Source organism: Taeniopygia guttata, chromosome 4A (genome assembly GCF_048771995.1).
Source record: "Taeniopygia guttata chromosome 4A, bTaeGut7.mat, whole genome shotgun sequence".
NCBI lineage: Eukaryota > Metazoa > Chordata > Aves > Passeriformes > Estrildidae > Taeniopygia > Taeniopygia guttata.
Window position 1 is genome coordinate 6,616,862 of NC_133029.1, and position 22,085 is coordinate 6,638,946.

General features: G+C 41.9%; 1 protein-coding gene across 4 annotated transcripts; it reads right to left on the bottom strand.

Moving 5' to 3' along the window:
* Nucleotides 1-5,039: 5,039 nt before the first annotated feature.
* On the bottom strand, nt 5,040-20,822 carry LOC100219814 (P2R1A-PPP2R2A-interacting phosphatase regulator 1). 4 transcript variants are annotated; one of them, XM_012573078.5, is made up of 10 exons: nt 20,465-20,819; nt 17,097-17,175; nt 13,338-13,394; nt 11,236-11,279; nt 11,102-11,156; nt 10,585-10,677; nt 10,044-10,132; nt 9,348-9,409; nt 8,258-8,354; nt 5,040-7,131 (listed from the first exon to the last, which is right to left on the bottom strand). In XM_012573078.5, the coding sequence occupies exons 1-10, from the start codon at nt 20,611-20,613 to the stop codon at nt 6,972-6,974; spliced, it is 885 nt and encodes a 294-aa protein (XP_012428532.2). In that variant the 5' UTR covers nt 20,614-20,819; the 3' UTR covers nt 5,040-6,971. The 4 variants fall into 4 exon arrangements, with proteins under 4 accessions (XP_012428532.2, XP_002191910.2, XP_072785172.1 ...); XM_002191874.7 differs by having other exon boundaries at nt 9,348-9,412; nt 20,465-20,817; XM_072929071.1 differs by lacking the exon at nt 13,338-13,394 and having other exon boundaries at nt 20,465-20,822.
* Nucleotides 20,823-22,085: the final 1,263 nt, after the last annotated feature.

Sequence of the window (22,085 nt, forward strand, 5' to 3'; positions counted from 1 at the left end):
CTAGAGTTTCAGATAACACTGAACACCTTTGGAAAGAAGACCCGAGACACTGAATATACCTCTTAGAAACACCAGGAAAAACAGTTAAGTGTTCACGTCATTTCCCATTCCTGACTCCTAACACAAACAAACAGTCATTTCCTTGCAATGGGCAAGTGTTTTCAGCAGACAGTTGGGAGGGCTTTGAGATCATCCAGCAGGAACAATCCTGGTGTTTACCCACACTTGCCAGGGCACAGAACCTCGGAGGAGCCGTGCTGGCAGAGGGAAGTGGGAACTTTGGGGAGCGTCACTCCCAGAGGCTTGGTACATGATCTTCTCCAGGTGTCTGCACTTGTCTGGATCAGAAAATCCTGAGGTGATCGTGTTTCTCTGGAGGAGTGAATCACACAGTGCTTGAAACTTCAGTAGACCCGGTGCACTGTTGCAGAGCTCCAGGGACAGGAGGGGCTGCCAGGGAATCAGGTAATTGCAGCAGCGGATAATGGAGCCCCGGGGAGCAGGGCCATCACCTGCAAACAAACCAGCCCCTGCAAAGGGAAAAGCTGAGCTGCTGCTGCTGCTGACGTCTCAAGACATGCCCCAGGAAGACAATGGGATGTTGCTGTCAGATGGGAACAGTCGCTGCTCCTCTTGAAATAGCTCCACAGGGATGTTTGCAGCAGCTGCAAGCAGAGCCCGTGCACAGAACTGTGCCTTCCACAAAAAAAAAGCAGAGAAATCCTGCAATCAGCTGATTAAGAGATCTCAAAGCCAATAATATGTTATTTCAGCTTATGCTAATATGTACAAGTATCTGATGACCAATAAGCTTAAACTGGAAGGAGGCTGCCAAATAGGTTTGGCAATAAATCATTGTATTTTAGTCCTTATTTGTCAATGTACACTTAAGATACCTGGCTTTCCTCATAAATGCCAAGTTCCATTGCCCCTTTCCTTTGTCAGGAGTGTGAATCTCACACTTCAAACTTACACTCAGGGCAACATCAAATTTAAGGATCATGTGTTAAAAAAGCTCTTGTACAGGAGGCCTTAAAAAGCCCCCAAACCTTGAATCATCTCTGGTGGGTGGGTTTTGAGTTGCTGGGCTGGAGCAGCTCAGGTGCTTTGCCCTCTGGCCTTGCATGAGCCCCCTGGGCAGAGAAAAGGGAACACGCTGGCCTACAAAGCGTGCAGGGCTGAGCAGTGCTGCTGCTGACCCTCCTGCAGCTGTGTGCCAATAGAGGGGCCAAGTGGCCGTGGAAATCGGGTTCCCTCCTGTGTCCCTGGGACATGGGGCACTCACCTGCCTGCTGCAGTGTAGGGAAGGCACCATGTGTCACCAGAGCTGGAGGAGAAACAGCCAAAGTTAACAGTGCTGAGTCTCCTTCCTGCAGGCATAAAGCGCTGCCTGAGGAAATTAAATTAAGACTGAAACCATTGAAGGAAAGTGAAGTTCACTGCTGCCAGCAGCCCATCACTCACTTGTTCCTGCCCCACAGGAGCTGGTGAGGATCGGGAAACCATCGCCACGCGGTCAGCAGGAGCCATTTCCAGACAGCGACCTCAGTGAAAGGAGCCTGGAGAACAAGTGCATCCTCCCAAGAGGAGAGCAGGAGCAATGAACACAGGCAGGCGACACTCACAGCATCTCAGTAAAGCAGAGTAAGGGCTTTACTCACTCCATTTTGGGTGTATCTTTGTCTTCTTTAGAAGCTCTCCACTGAACGCTAACGAGCTGTTTACTTTGGATAATGAACTGTAGCTAATGCACATCAGCTCTAGGAAATCTGCAAAACTGTATGACTACGCTGACACTGACGATACATTGTGGAATTACATGCAGGCAAAGAGACCACACTGGTCTTCAAAACAGCAGAGACTGCAAAGAAATAATTTAAGCAAGAGCACAACCACGATTACAGCTGTGGGTGTCTCCTCAGTGTGAGGAAAAAGGCTGGTAAGGTATAGCTGAGTAACAGGCACCCTGTAATGGAACTGAAATCCATATTTCCAGTTTAAAAAAAAGAAAAAAAATTACCCATAGAATTTTCAATAGCAAAATATGATTCACAGTAACAAAATGAGTGTTCTTCTCTAGAAAGAAGCACAGTCAGTGGCTCGAGGTATGAACATGAAGGCATTAGAGGAACATTTGCTTTAACAAACAAAAAATCACTATCAAGAGACAAAACTACAGTAGGCAGAAAATCCGTGTTCCATCAACATCACCAAACCCATTAGCGCCTTTCCCTCAGGAATGTGCCAGGAATCTCCACAATCCAAACCGACTGCTGAAGTGAATGCACTTTAAATGAAAGGATGTTGATGTATTTTTAGCAGGAAGCTTCTTGCAGCAATTTCAGTGCGAGCTGTATTTAAACTGCCTTGAGAGACAACACAGCACCTGATTTCTGTGCCAACACAGCACCTGATTTCTGTACCACAGGACCTGATTTCTTTCTAACTGACGTGTGCTGTGCACATCATGGGTTTGATTTTTCTCCACACAAGGACAGAAAATAACCAGGAGAACCACATTAGCAAACATGAGTCCCTGCAGCAAAACCTGCTTCCTCTTGACAAGCTCTTCCTACCTGGGTTGACATCCAGCAAAATTCTAACATTTTACATATAATTATTTGTCATGGAAGGAAGTCTTAAACTATCAAGCATTTTCTAATGCTCTTAAGAAGCAAATAAAAGAACAAGAAACCAAACTAACAGAAGATTTTAAAATGTGATAAATGCCAGATTTGTCTGAGGAATCTTTGTGGCACTGGGGATATCTCACCAGTTCCTCGAGAGACACAGGGGAGCCAGCACGAAGGAGTGTGGAGGCTGTGTTTGGTTTTGGTTTGAATGCACCCAACTCCTCCCCACTTCTGAAATTTCTGCTCCTGAGCCAGCTACTGAAAGTCAAACAAGGTTATTCTCCTTCAGCTTATTTTTTTCACCTCTCTTGTGCTTCTACCACAAAGCCCCAGTGGTGGAAGCAGTCTGGGTCTTTGGGATGCAGGGTGTCTGCCTCAAGTGCTCCGTGCCAGAGGAAAAGAATCTCCTGAGCAAGGCCTGGGCTGGATGGAAACTGCTCTCAAGCTTATCAAACAAGGATGCTCCCATCAGATATGCAGAAATGGGAAGGCTCCACTGGTACTGGTAAAACAATCAGTCCTAGAAAATTAACCCGAGGTGACAATTTTTACACCCAGTTATTGAAAAGGATTCTTGCCAATCACTCCTCTCTGTGTCAGTAAGGTTTTAATTACAGTGCTGTAGCTGTAAACATTCAGTTGCATGTACAAATATTTTAACTTGTTGCTTCCAGGAGAAGAGGGATCAACTTAAACTCCATCTGCCTTGTTAGTGATGAGAAAGGTTGCTTAAAACAGGATAGGAAGAGCTCACACAGTTTAACTCTCTATTTTAAGTAAATGACTTACGACTCCAGCATATGCAAGAATACAACAGCATAAAGTGAACATTTCTGAAATGATGACTGCTAGAGGAGGCACAAGCTGTTCTCAAGCTCAGGGAGTGCTGGAGGTCCCTCCAGTCACTTCACCGGCAAATCATTGCACAATAGCAGGGCTGGACTCACAAACGGCACTGATACTGGAAACACAGCACACATCTATAAATGGAAATATCTCAGTCTCACCAGGCTTTGAAGACTTGTTTTGTTTCTATGGATTGGTGATCATTTACATTCAAGTTTTCTGAGAAAAGGATGAGAAGTAAGAATCTAGGATTAAGTTCTTACACTGATCTCAGGAGGACCTTGGGCAGTTGCTCAGTTGAGCCTTCAGGTCACCTGCCTCTCTGGGAACACACAGAAGATCCTGCAAGTCAATCTAGCTGAGGCAGAGGCTCATTTTCCCTGCCATTTGTACATCTCTTCCAGAGGGAAGTATCTATCTCTCTGCTAAATGCAGCAGCCACTGAAGGGTTCATTCCAAAAATACAGCCCCCTGTGCACTGGCACAGTTACCGACGTTCCCTCAGCAACTGTGTCACTCTGGAGAAGGTGGAAGGAAGGAAAACACAAAACATCATTTGTCAAGGAGGACATAGTGGCCCAAGATCTGATTTAACTGCCAGGAAATCCTGCAGGATAATTTTTGACCAGACCAAGCAAGTGCCAAACCCAAGTGTGATTTTTGGAAAGTGCCATTCGTGGCAGAATCCCAGAGAGAAGCAGAGGCAATATTAGAAGTATGAGTTCCTAGACATGTACAGGGTTGATTATGTGCATTGTATAACATCCTAATTCCCTGTATCCAGATACATATTCTGGAGTATAATTGATTCCAGAATTTTTCATTTTAGTGGAAAAAACCCCTATATGTGTCACTGGACTCCAGGGAGTGAAACTGCAGCTTCTTGGTGACGTGGAGATAAAAAACTGAGCTGCTTTCCCACCATTTCAATGGAGCTTCTGTTTTGCAAAAGCAAGGGAAGGAACAGATACAGATAAATAACTATTTCACTCCCTCCAACAGCATTAATTGATCCAGAGATGTTGTGGACTGCCCATCTCTGGAACTGTTCAAGGCCAGGTTGGATGGGGCTTGGAGCCACCTGGGCTGGTGGAAGGTGTCCCTGCCATGGCAGGGGGTGGAACGAGATGGTTTTTAAGGTCCCTTCCAACCCAACCCATTCCATAATTCTGTGATTAACTGCCCTATTAAAGCAAACCACAAAGACTCCCCACTACTTCCCAAGATTTAAGACCTTCAGTACTTCCCAGCAGCCAGCAGAAGCTTCTGTCTTCTTTATTTCACTACAACTTCCTCTAGGTATAAACTAGGGACACATGTAATTTGTATTAAAAAATGTTTGGGTTTATTCTTCTTTATTCCTAGAGTTGTCACAGACCTGCAAGACAGCATTGCACAAGGAAAACAAGGTAAGTCTGCTGCAGATTTTAATACCTGCGTGCCTGTTAACTAGACTGGGTGGAAGTAAATTACAAGAGATATTCTGATTTTAAAAGAAAGCATTTAATCCCAGAAGGAAACAAGAATATGGTTATCTAAAAAAGTGCAGAAACAGCAAAACACATTTATTTTTCCATTTATTGGCACTTATTTGAAAAATAGCATAAATATTCAACAGAAAAGAGACAAGTTGACCCACACTCAGCTATTAAACCCCCCTATACTGATGTGTCTTCTAACAAAGAGTGGAAGAGACACCAGGAGGTTCCTTCTTAAGAAATAAGCAAGATTTAAAAAAAAAAAAGAGTCTTGCTGTCACCACAGAAGAGTGGTGGCACAGCAACTCTTTGGCACAAACCTGAAACTGCAAAGCCAAACTTTGCCTCAGCAGAGAGAGCAAACAGAGCCCAGCGCTCCCGTGTGCCTCTGCTCGGGGACAAAGGGCAGCTGGACTCGGGGAGGGACTGCAACCAGCAGGGTGATTATTACAATAATTTAAGAGGAATGATACCAGAAGTAAACCATGTGGTATGTTAACTAGAACAGAGTCAGACTATTAAATACATTCTATTTTCTCTCTACAATAAGGACACACAGAAATGGGTCACTGGCCCTCAGGTCGCCAGGTCTTTGCACTCCAAGTCATCCCTTTCTCATTCTGATGGCTGCTGTCAGTCAAAGCTTCATCCATTTGAATCTTTCACAGCAGAGTTCAGGGTAGGCTTTTCTCCTACTTAAGGAAGTTTCCATACTTTTCTCACTTTATGACACACTACAACGATTTAGCACTTAAAAATAAAACATTTTGCTTCCTTCTTAACCTCTCTGGAGAGAAGGTTTGAAACCACATAGCACAGATGCACAAACATGTACAAAGAGGGACTCAGCTGGGGGAGTTCAGCTGCACAACCCCAAATGAGGGTGTCACTGCAAAATCCCAGACAGCTGTCCATAGGGGGGTCTGCAAATTCTTCCTCCTGGCTGGGGAATTTCAGAGTTGAGATCAGGATATCTCAACACACTGACTTTTCAAGCATCTTAGATTACCAGATTCCAGGCTTCCAATCAGCATCTGAAATTTTCAACAGCAGAAATGACTTGATGTCATTGTTTGAGGAAGCAACATCAGGAAATTAAATACAGATTAAATATGTTTGATAGCCTCAGGCTGCAAAAAGGCATTCAAGATTCCTCATCGTATCTGTCATATATGAGGACAAATACTGACTTAAAATAATGCATTTCTGAAGTACTAAATACTAAAATCTCAGGATTTAATGCATTGTTCCAAATATTGTCACTATTTTTCCCTATTAAAAAGACCTTTAACAGAGCATCTACCACTCCTATACATCATCTAAACGGGGAAGAAAAAGAAACAAACGCCAGATACAAAACCCCAGAAGAATGTTCCACACCTAATTTAGATTTAGTCACAACAGCAGTCATGATCATGAATAAAATTCAACATATAAATTTGACAATTCAGCGATTTGTTATTTTCTGACATCCACTGGAACACAGACTTGATTAAGAGCCAATCATAATAGAACACAATAATATTAATAGTAATAAATTTGCCCCCTGCAATACTCTCCCTTTCATAGAAGAAGAAAAAAATATAAATATCTAACACTCTGGGAATAGAAACAATTAGTCAGCTGCTTCATTGGTTTTAGGCTGAGGACGAATGTGAGTTATCTGCTGCTCCACAGGCAGGGAGGACACAGGCTGCTGGAAAGGCAAGTCTTCCACAAGCAGGACACATGTACAGTGTCTGTAATTCATGCCAAGGAGATCACATCCACTGCAAACCAGCAGCTGACTGACGTGAGCACCCAACGTGCCTGCAGCCCAAATGCTTCTGTATTGTAGTAAATGTCATACAAATCACTAGAAAGGCGAATTCCTCCTCAAGGAACTATTCTGGAAGTTTTCTAGAAGCAATGGCACTGCTGGAAGTTCCTATGAGGAACAGAATGGGATACACACAACAGAAAGTCGGGGCGATATCCGCCTGTTTCCCAGTGTCCAGCAGCAGATTCCTGCTCCTCAGTTCATCGGTAACTTGGCCATGAGATCCACTGGCAAGAACGGGGATCTGGAGTCAGAGAGCGACACTGGAGAGTCTGTGCTGGTGCCAGCTTCAGCTGGGGAGTCACAGGAGGAGCCTGCACTGCTCCTGTTGTCATCCAGGGCATGCGAGGACAGACTGAAAACAGAGCGACACCAGGGCTGAGAAACGAGGCGCTGGCTCAGGTAAGTGCCCAAAACCAGCCCAAATCATCCCAACGTCATTCTAAACACACATGTGCAGCTCTGAAGGAGAAGCAAGCCCTGTGATCTGAACTACCCCTGCAGCCACACACACAGTCACTTCCAGACCAACACAGGACACTGCCCATTTTCTCCTTTGCTCACCCAAAAATGGGGCACAGATCAGAAGTTCCAGACTGAACAATCCACTCCAGTTTTACTCCATTCTCAAAACCCTGGGCCAGCACAACAGCCAGAGGACTTTTTGCCAAGAGAGCCAATGATAAATTGTCCATCTTCCATTGTACTACATTATTTCATGGGACGCAAATACATAACTACAGCTATCTGTCATCAGTGATAGCAGCAAAGTGATTTTTAAAAAAATTCCCATCTCCTACACCAAGAGGCAGCAATTGAACCCACACTGCTATCCCCACTGTAAACAGGGTGTGCAAAAAATATATGTCTTTAAACTACCTTTAAAACATCTATTTTGCTATTGCTACTCAAGGCTTCTGCATGACTTCTACATCAGCTGAGAGGCAAAAAGACAGAAATACTGTGAACAACCCTTGACAGTTGTGTGGGCACACCCTACGTATGATTAACCTTTTGACTAAAACACTAGATCAAAATCCCTTGCTATTAGCAGTCACTACAATTTTTAACAAAGTACTTCTTATCTCTTCCCAGCTCCTCTGACCCTCCAGGGAGGGCAAGACAGACTCATGTTCCTCTGTGACTAAAAACAAGGGAAAAGAAGAAAAACTCAATTCACCCAAAAAGCATCAGCATTCACATTTGATTGCAATTTGAATCAGACTCCAAAAGCCATCTATGAGGTGTCTTTTCCTAAACATGCTCAACATTCCATGTTATCAGCCAGGCCTAGAAACTGCAGAATTGTAGGGAACATTGCTGCCTGTTTACTGTGATAATTTTAGTGCTGTAACATTATGAGGTATCTCTATTAAAACAAGACAAAAACAAGCACAAAAAACTTCAAGCATTATCACTGCTAGAAAAAAAAGAGATTTGTAATGCTTCTGCTGAAGGGACAGTAAACAGCACAGATTTACCATGCCCCAAGGTCCGCCTGATGTGCAGCCTCAGGGGTTAGCATGGTGGTGGATCCTTGGAATAATCTTTTTGGGTGATCTTCCATCTCTGTCACACCTTTGGGAAGAGATTCCAAGCGGTAAAATTTACGACTCATTTAAACTAAAGTCTACTTTCAATTTACTTCTACAGAGCAAAAAGTATAGAGGTTCAAACTTACAATATTTCATATGTAGAACACAGAATTTAGATGCTGAAATTTTAAAGACTATCTGTTTTCTGGAGCCATTTTGTCCAAGCTTCAGTACTGTTTAGTGAATGATTAACTAAGTCTTAGATATCAGATATTTATTCTTCAGCAGTGAAGAATAATCCTTTTGTTTCATTTTATCCAGCTATCAGTTCACTGACCAGCTCCACCAGAGCAGAGAAGCTGAAAATAAGGAAAAGGAACAAGCTCCAGAATTATCACAAACTTTTCTATTTACTTTGATTTCCAAGCACTCTGGAAGAGGAGAGGAAAGGCTAAGAAAGAACTCAGATGAAAGTGTTTTAAAAGTTGTCTCAGAGCCAGAGATGTTCTGTAACAAAGGTGAAGCTTGAAGATATAAAAATAGGTGCAATAAAATTTCCAGATGTTAAACTTGAAGAAAAATGCAGAAAGACAGAGAAACATTTCCTAATAAAGCTGTAAGGTGGCTGCCAGGCCTGTACATCAGCTTTGGGTTTTGAAGAGTTATTTTAAGTGTACAGTACCTATGTTCTTCAGTTAACCGGGACTTTCAAAGTTTTCTGTTTAAGTTAAATATACCAATAGTTGTATTTATTGTTTTGTTAGGCAGGTTACATCAGATTTTTTATCACATCTGTATGACCACAGCAATGGGGAGGAATTAGAACAAAACAATTATTAGCTTTATGGAATTAAAAGCTTTATGGTATAGTAAAATCTAATTTAATGATTTATCTCTTTCATTATGTGTAATTACTTCTATTTCTAGTTACTTTTTGAAATATCAGCCAACTGGACAGAATTATGAAGAAAGCTATATGAATTATTATATAACACAAAAGGTGGCCTATTGTATTTGTCAAACCCAAATACTGTACCTTTTCTTTTGATTGATCCAAGAACACTTGGTCGAATGCAGTTAATTGGGCTCTGGCTTCTCCTGCTAAAAGAAGACAAATGCTGCACTGAGATCACCATTAAAAGAGAAAGTTTGAAAAAAGAATCAAAATATATTCAGAAAACAAACTATTGGAGGGAAACCACTAAGAAAATAGGCATTAAAACAGCTTATCCAAAACAAGTCCTTTTTTTTTCCCTCTGAAGATAGGCCAGGAAGCACAGAACTGAGCAGGAAATGTTTAATTACATTATTTCACAAGTGGAGCAGTCTAAAAGCTCTCATCCAGGCACCGACTACATCTCAGTTGACAGGCTGAACTGTGAAGGCCTAGTAAAATTTAATTGTATGCCCACATCACTCAAAGGAGTAACAAACCCTAAATCTGTTTGTGTTTTCTTTCCCTCAGAATTCAATTACTAAAGATGTGAATGAGAGCAATACAGAGACTACACTGGGAAGACAGATGCCACAACGCAGCTCATTTCCCAATGCTATGACATGAGGATTTTGACAAATGTTTTACAACACTATAAAATCTAAAGTCTACATGAGTATATGAAATTATGTTTGTGCTCAGAAATAAATTATGGATGCAACAAATTCTGGTATCTCAAATGCCTACTATGAACAAGCCACGTTAATTTTCTATCATTGATACGATCTAGTGACTTACCTTGAAAATCTCCTTGTGGGACTTGGGCTGGGACTTGGAGGCAGCCCACTGCTGCTCACCAGACTTTGCAGAGATGGTGAGAAACATTGCTGAGAGGAAAAGAGTTTGTGTTATTATAAACACTGTATCACTCCCACGTGGTAACAATTGATGCTTAACTGCAGAGAAATAAACAACCCACTATCAAATTCAGCAACCAGTCATTGGCTATACTGAGACATCACTTCTTGCTACTAAGAAAAAAAAATTAAAATTGGACAGATTCCATTTTCATGCAGATTTATTTCACTGTACTCTGGTTAAACAGACTTGGTTTTTATTAACCACAGCGTAACAGCTGAACAGTCCACAGAAATTCACATCCACAACATGAGCATCTGTTATTTTCTGGTTTGGGGTTTTAGGGGGTTTTATTTACTCTCTAGTTTCTTGTATGCAGCTGAGGTAGAAAGGAGCAGGTGGCTTCATCTTTTGCTACTAATTTGGTTGAATTTATTTAGCTCTGCTTAAGATAAAACCATTATTACCACATTTTGCTCACCTTCCCTATTCCTCGTGTAGGTGAAGGAGCTGGAGAAACTGGAACAAAGTCTACTTGCTTTGGTGATAGTGATTTTTCAAAATCATTGTCACTCTGTAAACAGTACACATAATTATCTTACAAGCAGGTACCTTAACAAGAAAAGGACTGATTGGTGTGAAATCCCAAAGTTATCCTCCATCATATCAACAATTATTAGTCAACCATTTATGAGTTTATCTTAACAAAAATAAAAAAGCCTTAAACATTACATGGAGAGTATCAGAACATGGAAGAAAATTTGAATAGGCAGACATCCATGCAATTTCCTTCTGACACAGCAGCCCAAGGAACCCACATGTACCTTGAACAGTTGATAATTCTATGCCTTGTTAGTGTGATAAATTGCTGATCAAAAGCAGTACTATACTAACAACTTAAGTGTAGGTCAAATTATCAAAGGAAATGTTGACATGAGAGAGTCTCTAGTGTCCTGATACTGATGATAGAAACACAAATTAAAGCATGAATGCATTACCAGGCTCAAGCTCTCCTCCCATGAGTGGCTCATCTGCATTGCTACTTGCACTTCTCTATAAAGAAGAAAAGAAATGTATTGTCCCAGGCCCACAGACAACTGCAGTGTTTGTTCTGCTTTGCCTTAGTGCTCACCTTTCATGAACGGTTTCCCTGTTCAGCAAATTCATTCCTTCTTCCTAAAACATTAGCACATGAAGAAATAAGGTCAAAAAAACTCCACTTTGTTCCAGCAAATCAGAAAAGCTGTGGTTTCACTTCACTTTGGCATGTGGAAAATTTAATTCAACTTGATTAAGCAACAACAACCTCAAGTTCTCATCCATGGAAAGGAGTGAGGAGAGGATGAGAAAGAGATGTAGCAAGAGAGACCATAACGTAAAAAGTGCTTATGTGAGCTGGTTGTTTCCCAAGCAGCTTTATTTTCATTACTAACCAAGAAGTAGCTACAAAACTGAGTAATGATAGTATGAACCAGAAATTCTGCACATGCCAGAGCATCTTTATGTAGTCTTGAGTAGTTTCATTTTACAAAGGGGATGCTAGTACAGATAAACCTCAAAAACATGGATAGATTCTTACCTTACTCTATGGATTAATGACTAACTAGACACTTGTCAGCATCTCATGTGCAATACACATTTGCAATGAATCCAGGAGTTAAGGAGTTTTTTTTCTAAAAAAACTCCATAAAATATTATTAAAGTGGATCAAATATATAAAATTTAAACTAAACATTAATACCAAGTACAAACATGACTCAATCTCCTCTTAGGCAGACACCATTCCTTAAAATGAACTCAATGCTACCCAGTTTGTTCAGTGAATGAGTAGGTTCCCTAATTCAAGAGTAAAAGTTCAAGTAAACATCCTCACAATCCTTATCATAAGTAGGAAGTGTCTAACTTTTTCACCTGTGTGATAATTTGTTCAGGTTTGAAAGAGATCAGAAGTGAATCACACAGGTTCTCAGTGAGTATACAGGACATGGAATTCATTCCAGCTAGCGAATCAATCTAATGCTCAAACACAAATTAGGAAATTACACTGCTTGCTTTAATAAATGGATGACACAAACATGAATGCAGAAGCATTTTCCAGAAGATTGAATTATCAAATTTTACTTCAGGTAATAGAGCAGAGCCACAACAGTTCATTCCTTTGCTCTCAGCATATTTCTCATTGTATCTCCCTGCTCACTGCAGGAGGGTTGGACCAGATGACCTTTAAAGGTCTCTTACAACCCAAACTAATTTATGATTCTATGATATTTACATATTAATCGTAAGAGTTTTTATATTTGAAAAAGAGCTGTACATCAGACCTGAGTGCTTCAGAGTAGACTCAAGCCAGTAAATTATTTACATAATGAAAGCAAGCAGTTATTTTCTTCAGGATTACTGTGCAACTACCTTAAATAACCGAGGTAGGAAGCAGAAGTGCCTTCCACCACTCAGGCACCATGCCTTTAAAATGCTGCCTGAAGCATTAAATTGTTTTCTTAACTTTTGACCCTGTAAAAATCAAGCCTATCCATTGAAAACTAGCCAGCTAAAAAAGAAAAATTTTTAAAAATTTAAGCATCTTCAAGCCAATTTTATAACCATTCTACTGTCAGAAAGTGGAGATATAAAATGAAGGAGACACAAGAGTTGGAGCTTGTTGATTTTAAAGCTGGAGTCTTCAGCCTGCGGTATGCTGGCTGGGAGCAGAGCTATTTGAGCCTGCTCAGATATTCCCCACACCACCCCCTTCCCGAGTGTTTGCTCTGCTGCCCTTCCCCCTCCGTTCCTGCTGTGACAGCACAAGTACAGGGATCTGGATAAGAAAATTATACAGATGAAAAATAGCCCAGCCAGAAGAGTACAGACTATTTTTCAGCCAGAGTGGTTCCTTATCCTGCTCATTTTCTGGCTGCACAAGAGTCTTGTGCCAACACAAGTTAAGGAACACTTTGTTATTGGCCCCGAATATTTATACTGGCACTGCTGCCAAAAACTTGGTGAAACTTTACCCTAAGGGTTTATATTAAAGGTTTCCTTTCTAAAATGTCCATTTTAAGAATCCTCTCTCTGCTCAAATCTTCTCCTTGCAGTAATTTGCATTTTGCTTCATGAAACGTGGAACTGGACAGGCAGTTTGAAAATAAAATCTACAGCCAGTTGAAGGACATTAAACATCGACTGCAAAAAAACCAGACACCTATAAAAAACTCTTTTAGAAGAATCTGTGCTTACTTGTTTTATTTGATGAAGACGGCTGCTAGGAATACGGATAGGAGATGATGGCACAAACTGCAACACAAAGACACATACAATTGAAAGTACAGCAGAAGGGAGGGAAAGTTTACTAACACAGAAGTGTTAGTAAACTAGTGCTGCCCCAAACTAAAAAGAACCTAATTAAAAAAAAAACCCCATATCACTTATAACACTCTCACTGTATATATATAACCTACATTACTTACTTGCAAGAATGTTGCATTCTTGCATGTTAACATGCATTCTTGCATGTTAATATGTATTTCCACATTATACTGCTTTGTAAGCTCACAAATGCTAATTGGTATCAGCCTGGCTTCCATTCCATTTCCAGGCAACTAGAACTGACAGCTTTCCCCACAGAAAGGAGCTGCTTTTCACTAGCACACTGTCACCCCTAGTATATATGTTGGCATATGTATTTTCCTTTATGTGACTCAGAATATTTATTTTCATTTAAGTGGTCCAGAAAGAGCCACAATAGATCCGTTAAAATACAAAGCCAAAACAATGAATTGTACAAAAAGGTTCCTGGATTGTTGTCTGTTTATAAGTGAGTATTTTGACAGGTGAAAAAAATCAGCTATTAGAAGGCTAACAAAGAGTTAAACACTTTCTTTATGGTTTCTCAAGAGCTTCACCAATTTGGGTGAAATCAGAGAAGACGTCACTAAAAATGGTCTTCTGTTAATGTTGACAGTTTTGCATCAAGATCTCACTGGAATGCTATGATCTAAAACTGCACAACCAAAACCGAGTAATTTAAAGTGATTATTTCTCAAAATATAATTTTCTTTCATAAATTTTCCATCCCTCACATTGTGAACCCGCAGTTTATTTGTATCACAACCATTCAGGGAACAAAAATTCTAAATCAAAGCCTTGAACAGAGGTTTAACTTCTCCGAAAGATGACAATCCTTCCAAATAATAAGGTGTCTTTTCAGAATGGATGTCTTCAGCGAGTAAGATTTGCATTATTATAGGTGTTTTTATACCTCATTCAGTATAAGGCTTCATCTGCTTCACAAAACATTACTAGAGGTCTTCATCATGCTGAAGCTGGAGAACTAACAAACATTCAGTTAACTCTTACTGCACCATCTTCTAATCAGTGCCACAGAGAATACAAGGATTTTTCTGCCTGACAGGGTGAGTTAACACAGACTATTAATGCTTCATACATCCAGAACCCTCCTTCTAAAAAAACAAACATGAAGACATCACACCCTGCTTCTCACAAAAGAATTCAGCCTACCAGGCTCACACAGAAGATGACTAATATTTCTGCCAGAATTTAGTCATTGTAATATACAATACTAAAGTCTAACAGCTATAATATCTTGATTTGCTACCTTCAAGGTCCAGTTTAGGTCAGCTTCACTATTATACTGGGTTCCCAAAAATCCTGTGCACCTAATAAAAATTCCTCCAAGCTGCACCAGCCAATGCAGACCTTGAGTTGACCTTGATTCTCACACATAGAAAAGGATTTGGACAATAGTGCATTCCTGCCTATTCATTCTGTCATTCCACAGTAGAAATGCATTTGTTCCACTCATTATATTCTAATTTTATGACTGTGGTCCACATACTTTAAGGTCTGACATTAATAGAATATGTAAAAAAACAGTGGCTTGCAGTATAAAACAAAAAATATAAAAAGACAATTAAGTGTTCCTCTGCAGGGTCTGATGCACTAACACAGTTCTGAGGATCCTACATCTTGTTTCCAACAAGTCTTCATCTTTGCTTTGCAATGTGAAAAACTCACTTTTGCTCTATTTACATCCTTTGATTTAATTCTTGTGAAAAGAAACCTCTGTCACTTTCAAAGGATACTTGCTAAACTGAAATTAAAATTATGCTACTCAAATCCCCATTGTTTTAAGAGAGCAAAAAGCTTAATGAAAACATTACAAACCATTATACTCTGACCTTCCCCCTTACTCCAATGTGTCAGATACTGTGCTCCAGTGCAGGTGAGGTTTTAGCAGTGCCAGGCTGGCAGGAGACACTGCCCAGGTGAGCAGGCACTGCCCCAGCGCCTCTGCCCTGCCCTGCAGTGCCCTCTGCCTCCTGCAGCACAGCCACTTGAACCCAGCAGGGAAACTACCCGGCTTAAAAAAAAAAAATTAGAAAAAATTTAACTTCTTTAACTGTTTCTGCTGAAATAGCACCTAAACATCTAACCACAGATTCAACTGCTCTCCTTAAGCAACAAAACAAAAGTGCAAAACAAATCAAAAAAACACCAAAACATTTACTCATTGGTATCTCCTGGAAGAAAATAAACTGCAGATACTGCAGAGCCTGTTTAACCCTTCCTTGGCAATTACATGTAGTGTCAGAAAACTGCAGATCAAGCCCCAGCCCAACTGGCACCACTGCCCTTGCAGTCATCATTATAAACCAGCTAAACTCTGGGATTGGAGAAGCTACTGCAAAAACAGATTGTGGAATTCAGCTGAGCAACTGGGACACACTGAAGATGGAGTTGATGGGGATGACCTCCAGTTACCAGAGATTTTAGCAACTCCTGTTGTTCCCCTGATGGGAGCACCACACAATTTACCAAAGTAGATGTGATCTAGCTCCTTAGAATGTCTCTAACATCATAAAACTAAACGTACGTCTTTGCTACAGAAAGAATACCAGGGAAGGTTGCTTAGGGTACTTGATGTTGAAAGTTTAATTCTATCACAAAATCATTTATCTGTGGATGATCCTGTCTTAAACCCACAGAAGGATGAGAATCTCTAAGATCCTTTCCAGTTCCATCCTCCCTGCCATACTCAACAGAACCATAACCCAGATCATAACTCAAAGGAGCATTTCAAAGCAGACAAGGCACTGATCTAGCAGTCAGTGGGGAACTTGATTTTCAGTGTAAGTAAAATTTCATGTATTTTGTCAGCATGCGGTCAACTGGGAGTGAAGAAGAAGGACACTTTTTAACAACATTATGTGAGGGGAAGGGTTAGGAACATCATCCCATGAAGATAGAAACAGTCCAGGAGACTGCAACATTTTGGGGGGCAGGCAGAAGAGCAGCCCATCACTGAATTAGCTCCGGCTTCCCAGCAAGTTCTGGGCAAGGCATCCTGAGTTAGCATATTTTTAGCCCAACAACTCAGGATCTTCAGGAGTAAACATAATAAACTGAGCTTTCACCTTTGGTTTTTTTCCTCCTCTTGCCTGACCACAAGCTCAAACAGATTTACACTAAGCTGCTGCCCTAAAAATATGAAGAAAGAGATTTGATTAAGAAATCTTGACCATGACACTTTCTTTCAGTTTTTTCATCCCAGCAGGAGAGAGGCTTTTCCACCTATCTTTTCTTTATATAACTATTCTGGTTTTGTTACAGGTGCAACCTTGCTGAAGTATTTGTCTGACCTTTTTCCCTTAAGCATCAGAAATCACTTAAGATATTGATTACTGTTAACAGTACAGTTGTATAATTAGTTTTCTTAGCAAACTACCTTTCTTACTCTACCTTGGAACATCTATTTTACAAGCAAAGTAATGATCACAGTGAAATACAGGCATTCTCCAAGCCAGATGATCTATAAGTAACATTTCATTATAGCTACAGCATATTAATGTCACAGTTTAGAGCCTTCTTTCTGAAAGCAATGTGGTGATAGTTTCACAGACTGCAATCTAATTTTGTTTATTCCTGTTTGCACACTTCTGCCTGGCACCTGTGGGGTTGGTGTAGGAGTTTCCTTACCAGGCTGTGCCGATTCATGACCGTGGTGCTGTTCCTGCGGGTGCGCAGGACACTGGCCTGGAACACCTGGGAGTTATCGCTGCGGAAAGAAACACTCGTCAAATGCAAAAGCCATTTCCTTCCCAGCAAAAAGCACCTCTCCACATCAGCTCAGCTCCAAATGCTGTGACAGCTCTCCTGTCGAGACAAAGCACTCCAGAGACAGGTAGGCAAGAACTCTTTTAGCTTGTTGGCAGAGTGCAAATCAACTCGTTCATCCTCCAATTCCCAGCTACTTCAATTAATGATTTCAATTAATCATTTTGTGTCTTAAGAATAATTGAAGAATTGCTTAGACTGTGGGGATTTATTATGTTTGGAATGGCTGCTGCTTGTATATTGCTTCAAATGTCATTCAACAGAACAAATGTATAAATGGCTTGTAAGCAGTAACTGAAACAAGCTTCGATCCCACAGCTAAAACAGAATTTCAAAATACAGCATCTTGATAAATCTTATCACTACAAACATTTAATATCTTCTGAACATTTTTCCAGCAAAAGTTAAATGAAACTTACAGTAAACCTTGTTTTTAAGGTCCGCAGTAGTGTATCCATTGAAATGGTATAGGATTATTTATCTGACACAAAATGAACTTCTTTCTCAAGGCAATTTTAGTTCTATTGTTTCCTAAAGCAAGTTTTACTGGTCATGTCATCATCAATGTTATCAACAGCCAATGATCAGCACTCAATGAATGCGACTGCAGAAATAAACTAAATTTTATGGTCACTAGAAAAAAAATGTTGAGCCACCCTACAATCCCCATGCCCAAAAATCAATGAGGAATTGTAAAGGTGAACAAATCCAAATGTAAGACTGTAATAACATTCCAATTACAAGAATTCACATTGTATTTTCTTGTTTCAGCTGCTACCTTGGGATGAACAAAAGCCCCTCACAAATACAATTTATTTAAAACTAACCTGACCAACAGCACTACTTTTCTGTAAGGAATGATAACCCTGATGCACTTTCACGTCACACCATTGTCAGAATTCTCTAGTTTAAAACACACCAATTAGACATATAAGTTTTAGACAGCTATCGTGTAGCTGTAAATAAAAAACAAATGAAACTTATACTGTGAAATAAAAGCCAAGAGCAATTAGCATAAGCACTGTACTTTCTGCCAAGAAAAATGCATAGACTCTCCTTCTCCGAAATGTCAAGTACATAGGACCAGACATCATTTACAATTTTCCAAGAAGTTTCACTCAGCTCACACCCACGAGAGATCAAACAGCTGCCATTTGACAGAGGTGGAAGAGGAAAAATTGAAGGGATCCATGACATGATGTTTAGAGATGAGTTTTGGCTGAGGCCACCAGCCACAATTCTTTTCAGTGTGAATGTACTGGTTGGCATGCAAACACAAGACAAACAGCACATCCTGAAATCCAGGGTCTGAGTCAAGAAAACAGGTTGGAACAATCCTGTCCCACATCACCACAGCCTGAGTCCAATAGTCAGTGCTAACTAGCAGAGAGGAAGAGAAAAAAGACCTACAAATAATCAGATCTTTAATCTCCTTTGCAAAAACACCAGAACTGGTCAAATCTCAGATTCACTTTTCACAGAAAACTACAGTTTCCATGAAAAATCAATTTTATTTGGCACAAAAACAAGAGTAAAAAGTTATGTGAAATGTAACTTTTGTCATCTAAAATATTCCAATTATAACTGTTCTCTGGATCTATGGCAACTTATTTTCCAAGTTCCTAACTAAAAAATGAAGAAGTCAAAACAGGAGGCAGAGGAGAAAAAGCAAGCTGTGTAAGAGCAAGAGCTTTTGTTTCAGTTTACCCAACAAAGCCATTCTGGGAAAAACTGAAGTTTCTTGCCAAGAGCTGCAATCTTACAAAAACAGTATTCTGGTGGAAAATTCCAAACTAACAGGCAAACCACTGCAACCACCTCAGATTAGTTCAGTGGCATTTCAGTTTTATTTGTATGAACACCTAACCCATAGTGTATGCACAGTGTCAATCAAGGCAAGAGCTCAAGCTTACCCTTCTAACCGCCCAAACCCTGAACTAATGTGGTGGTTTTGCAAAACCACCACAACTAAATAATTTGTTCAGGGTTTTTTTTTTAAGAGTCAAGGGTCTTACAATTTCCAATTTACAAAAGGTTGAGATTATAAAAACATCTTGTCTCAGTTACACAATTAGTTTACCTGCTCAGAAACCTCCCAGGGGAGAGCTGCCATATACAGCTCTTCCATACTGCATCAAAATGTGAAATGGGGGTGGTTTCATTGTGATTATGTAGAAGAATCAAAATTATATTCACTTAACATTAAGGCAAGAAGTAGTATTTTGTCTGAACTGTCAGGCACTGTTAACCATTTTGGTAAAAGAGGTATGTGAGATTTGTTAATGTCTTCATATCCAGTTCCTTACAGAAACAGAAATGAAAAAAAATCAATCCACCAGGAAGTACTTATCATTTATTATACTACAGTTTATGAAACTTATTGTCAATATGCTCTCCCAGAATGCAGACACACCACTAACAGCAGCAGCACATGGACCACCTTACAGTTGGATGGAAGCCACACCATGTAGCAGATGAGGCATCTCCCAACTTCTCAACAGCCCAGAGGAGACAAGAAACAGCCCTTTGGGTTATAAACTTACCCAAACAAAACTGTACAAGAAACCCTACCTGTCTGAAAGCTTTTACCTGCCCTTGCCTGCCACTTTCTGTCCTGTCGGCTGAAAAGAGCCAGACCTGGCAAACACCCAACCCTCCTGAAAACAGACCTGCCACAGGCTGGTGGCACATCCAAGCACAACTGTCTACACAGCACACTGTATTTCTCCCAGGAATGCATACTACAGAAATTAGTACAACCAGCAAAATTCCTGCCCACCTGACACACTGTTTTACACTAAATGTAAAACTTACGTCAAGGTCCTGTTAAATGACCTTCCTGACCAAATTTGCCTGATTGCTCCGAAAGCATTTACTGTTGTAACCATACACAGAGCAGTGATTTATTTTGTTCTGACTTGATCCATTACAGAAATCATCGCGACTGTTAATCGATGTACAAGAACAGCCACAACTCTGACGTTGCGGACGGTGTTTCTCTGCAACACACAGCAGACCGTGGTGAAAACAAAGCGCTTCAGTAAAACCAGAGCCCGTCTTCCCGGGCTCCCTCACACCCCTCCATACGTTGGTACGTTCCCTAAATCCCTCCCAGCCTGGGACAGCGCTCAGGAGCCCACTTTTCCCCGGAGTGGAAGAGCGCATCCCCCCGGAGCATCCCCGGACCCCCGCTCGGCCGGGCCAGGCCGGGAGCCCCCCGGGCCCCTCACCTGAGCCCGTGGATGAGCGGGGCGCTGTTCGACCGCCTCAGGCCGCCGCCGTCGCCCGGGGCCGCGGCGCTCCCCGGCGGCAGCTCCAGGTCCAGCTCCATCTTCTCCTGAGCCATCGCGGCGGCTCCGGCTCCTCCCGCTCCGCCCATCCGCGGCCTCAGGCCGCCGCTGCCGCCCCGGCCCTGCCGAGCCCGCGGGCGGGGGGGCTGCCGCAGCAGCCAAGCCGCATCCCGGGGCTCCGGGGGCGGCCGGTGCCCGCTGTTCCCGCTGTTCCCGCTGTTCGCGCCGATCCCGCGGGCCCGGGCCGCTCTCCCCGCCCGGCCCCAGCGCAGGCGGGCCCGGCCGCAGGGCGCAGGCGCAGCGCCGCGGCCGCTCGGGCCCGGCTCCGGCCGCCGTGAGGGGTCCGGAGCGCGCCCCTGGAGCGGATCGCCACACGGCGAAAATACCGCCTCTGAGTTCGTGCCGAGCGCTTGTCCTCGCAGAAGTACCAGCGGATGGTTCTGTGCAGGCCCAGGCAGCTCCAGGAATGAAGAATACATCCAAACGCTTTCAGTATGCTATAATATGTGGCCCTAGTTTATAGCTAGAGGAGGTTGTGGTGAAATAGGTGGGAAGGCCAGTGCCACACTGGCTGGTGGACTGTGCTGAGGCTCCTGACTCTTGGGAAGAACTGGGGAATCGGATTTGCCTTAACAGGGCATTAACCTTACAATCATGGAAGGGTTTGGGTTGGAAGGGACCTTAAAATCCGTTTTGATCCATCCCCCTGCCATGGAAAGGGGCATCTTCCACTATTCCAGGTTGCTCCAAGCCCCTTCCAACCCATCCTTGGACACTCCCAGGGATGGGCACAGCTTCTCTGGGCACCCTGTGCCTGCTCCTCACCACCCTCACAGGGGAGAACTTCCTCCTAATATCCAATCTAAACCCTCTCACCTCTCATTTGAAGCATTCCCCTTGTCCTGTCAATCCAGGCCTTTGTAAATAATCTCTCTCCATCTTTCTTGTTAAATTTCCTTCAGGTACCAAAAGGCCACAATTAGGTCACTCCAAAACTTCTCTTCTCCAGTTTGAACAATCCCAATTGTCTCAGCCTTTCCTCATAAGAGAGGTGCTCCATCTCTTCATCTGTTTATAGTGAGAGTTTCAGGCAGTATTTAGGAACTGAAATAGCCAGAGAAAGAGGGTAGATATAGAAGGCTAAAACATTTTTTCATGGGCTCCATGTTTACTAATTTATCTAAGGTTGATGGCATTTTGTGACTGTGGCTGTGTTTATTTCACCCACAGTGGTATTTTCCTGACACTATTAAATACCCCCAACATCATCACTCACTTCATGCCCACCAGTCCCTCTGTATCACTGTACTCGCGTATCTCGTACTTTCAGTCTCTGTTGCTCCACTGTGAACATCCATCCTTGTCCCTCCCAAGGCTCTGTTTAACATGTTCTCTTCTTTCTTAACCCCTCTTGCCATGGTGCTGTTTATTATCTAACTCAACAACTCGTGATTTCCTCATTTCCATAGTTCTGTTCCACAGCACAACTTTGCCTTTGCCTCATTGCCCTCCTCAGCCCTTTGAGGGTCACCCTGACAGTCTCCACTTTCTTTTGGACATA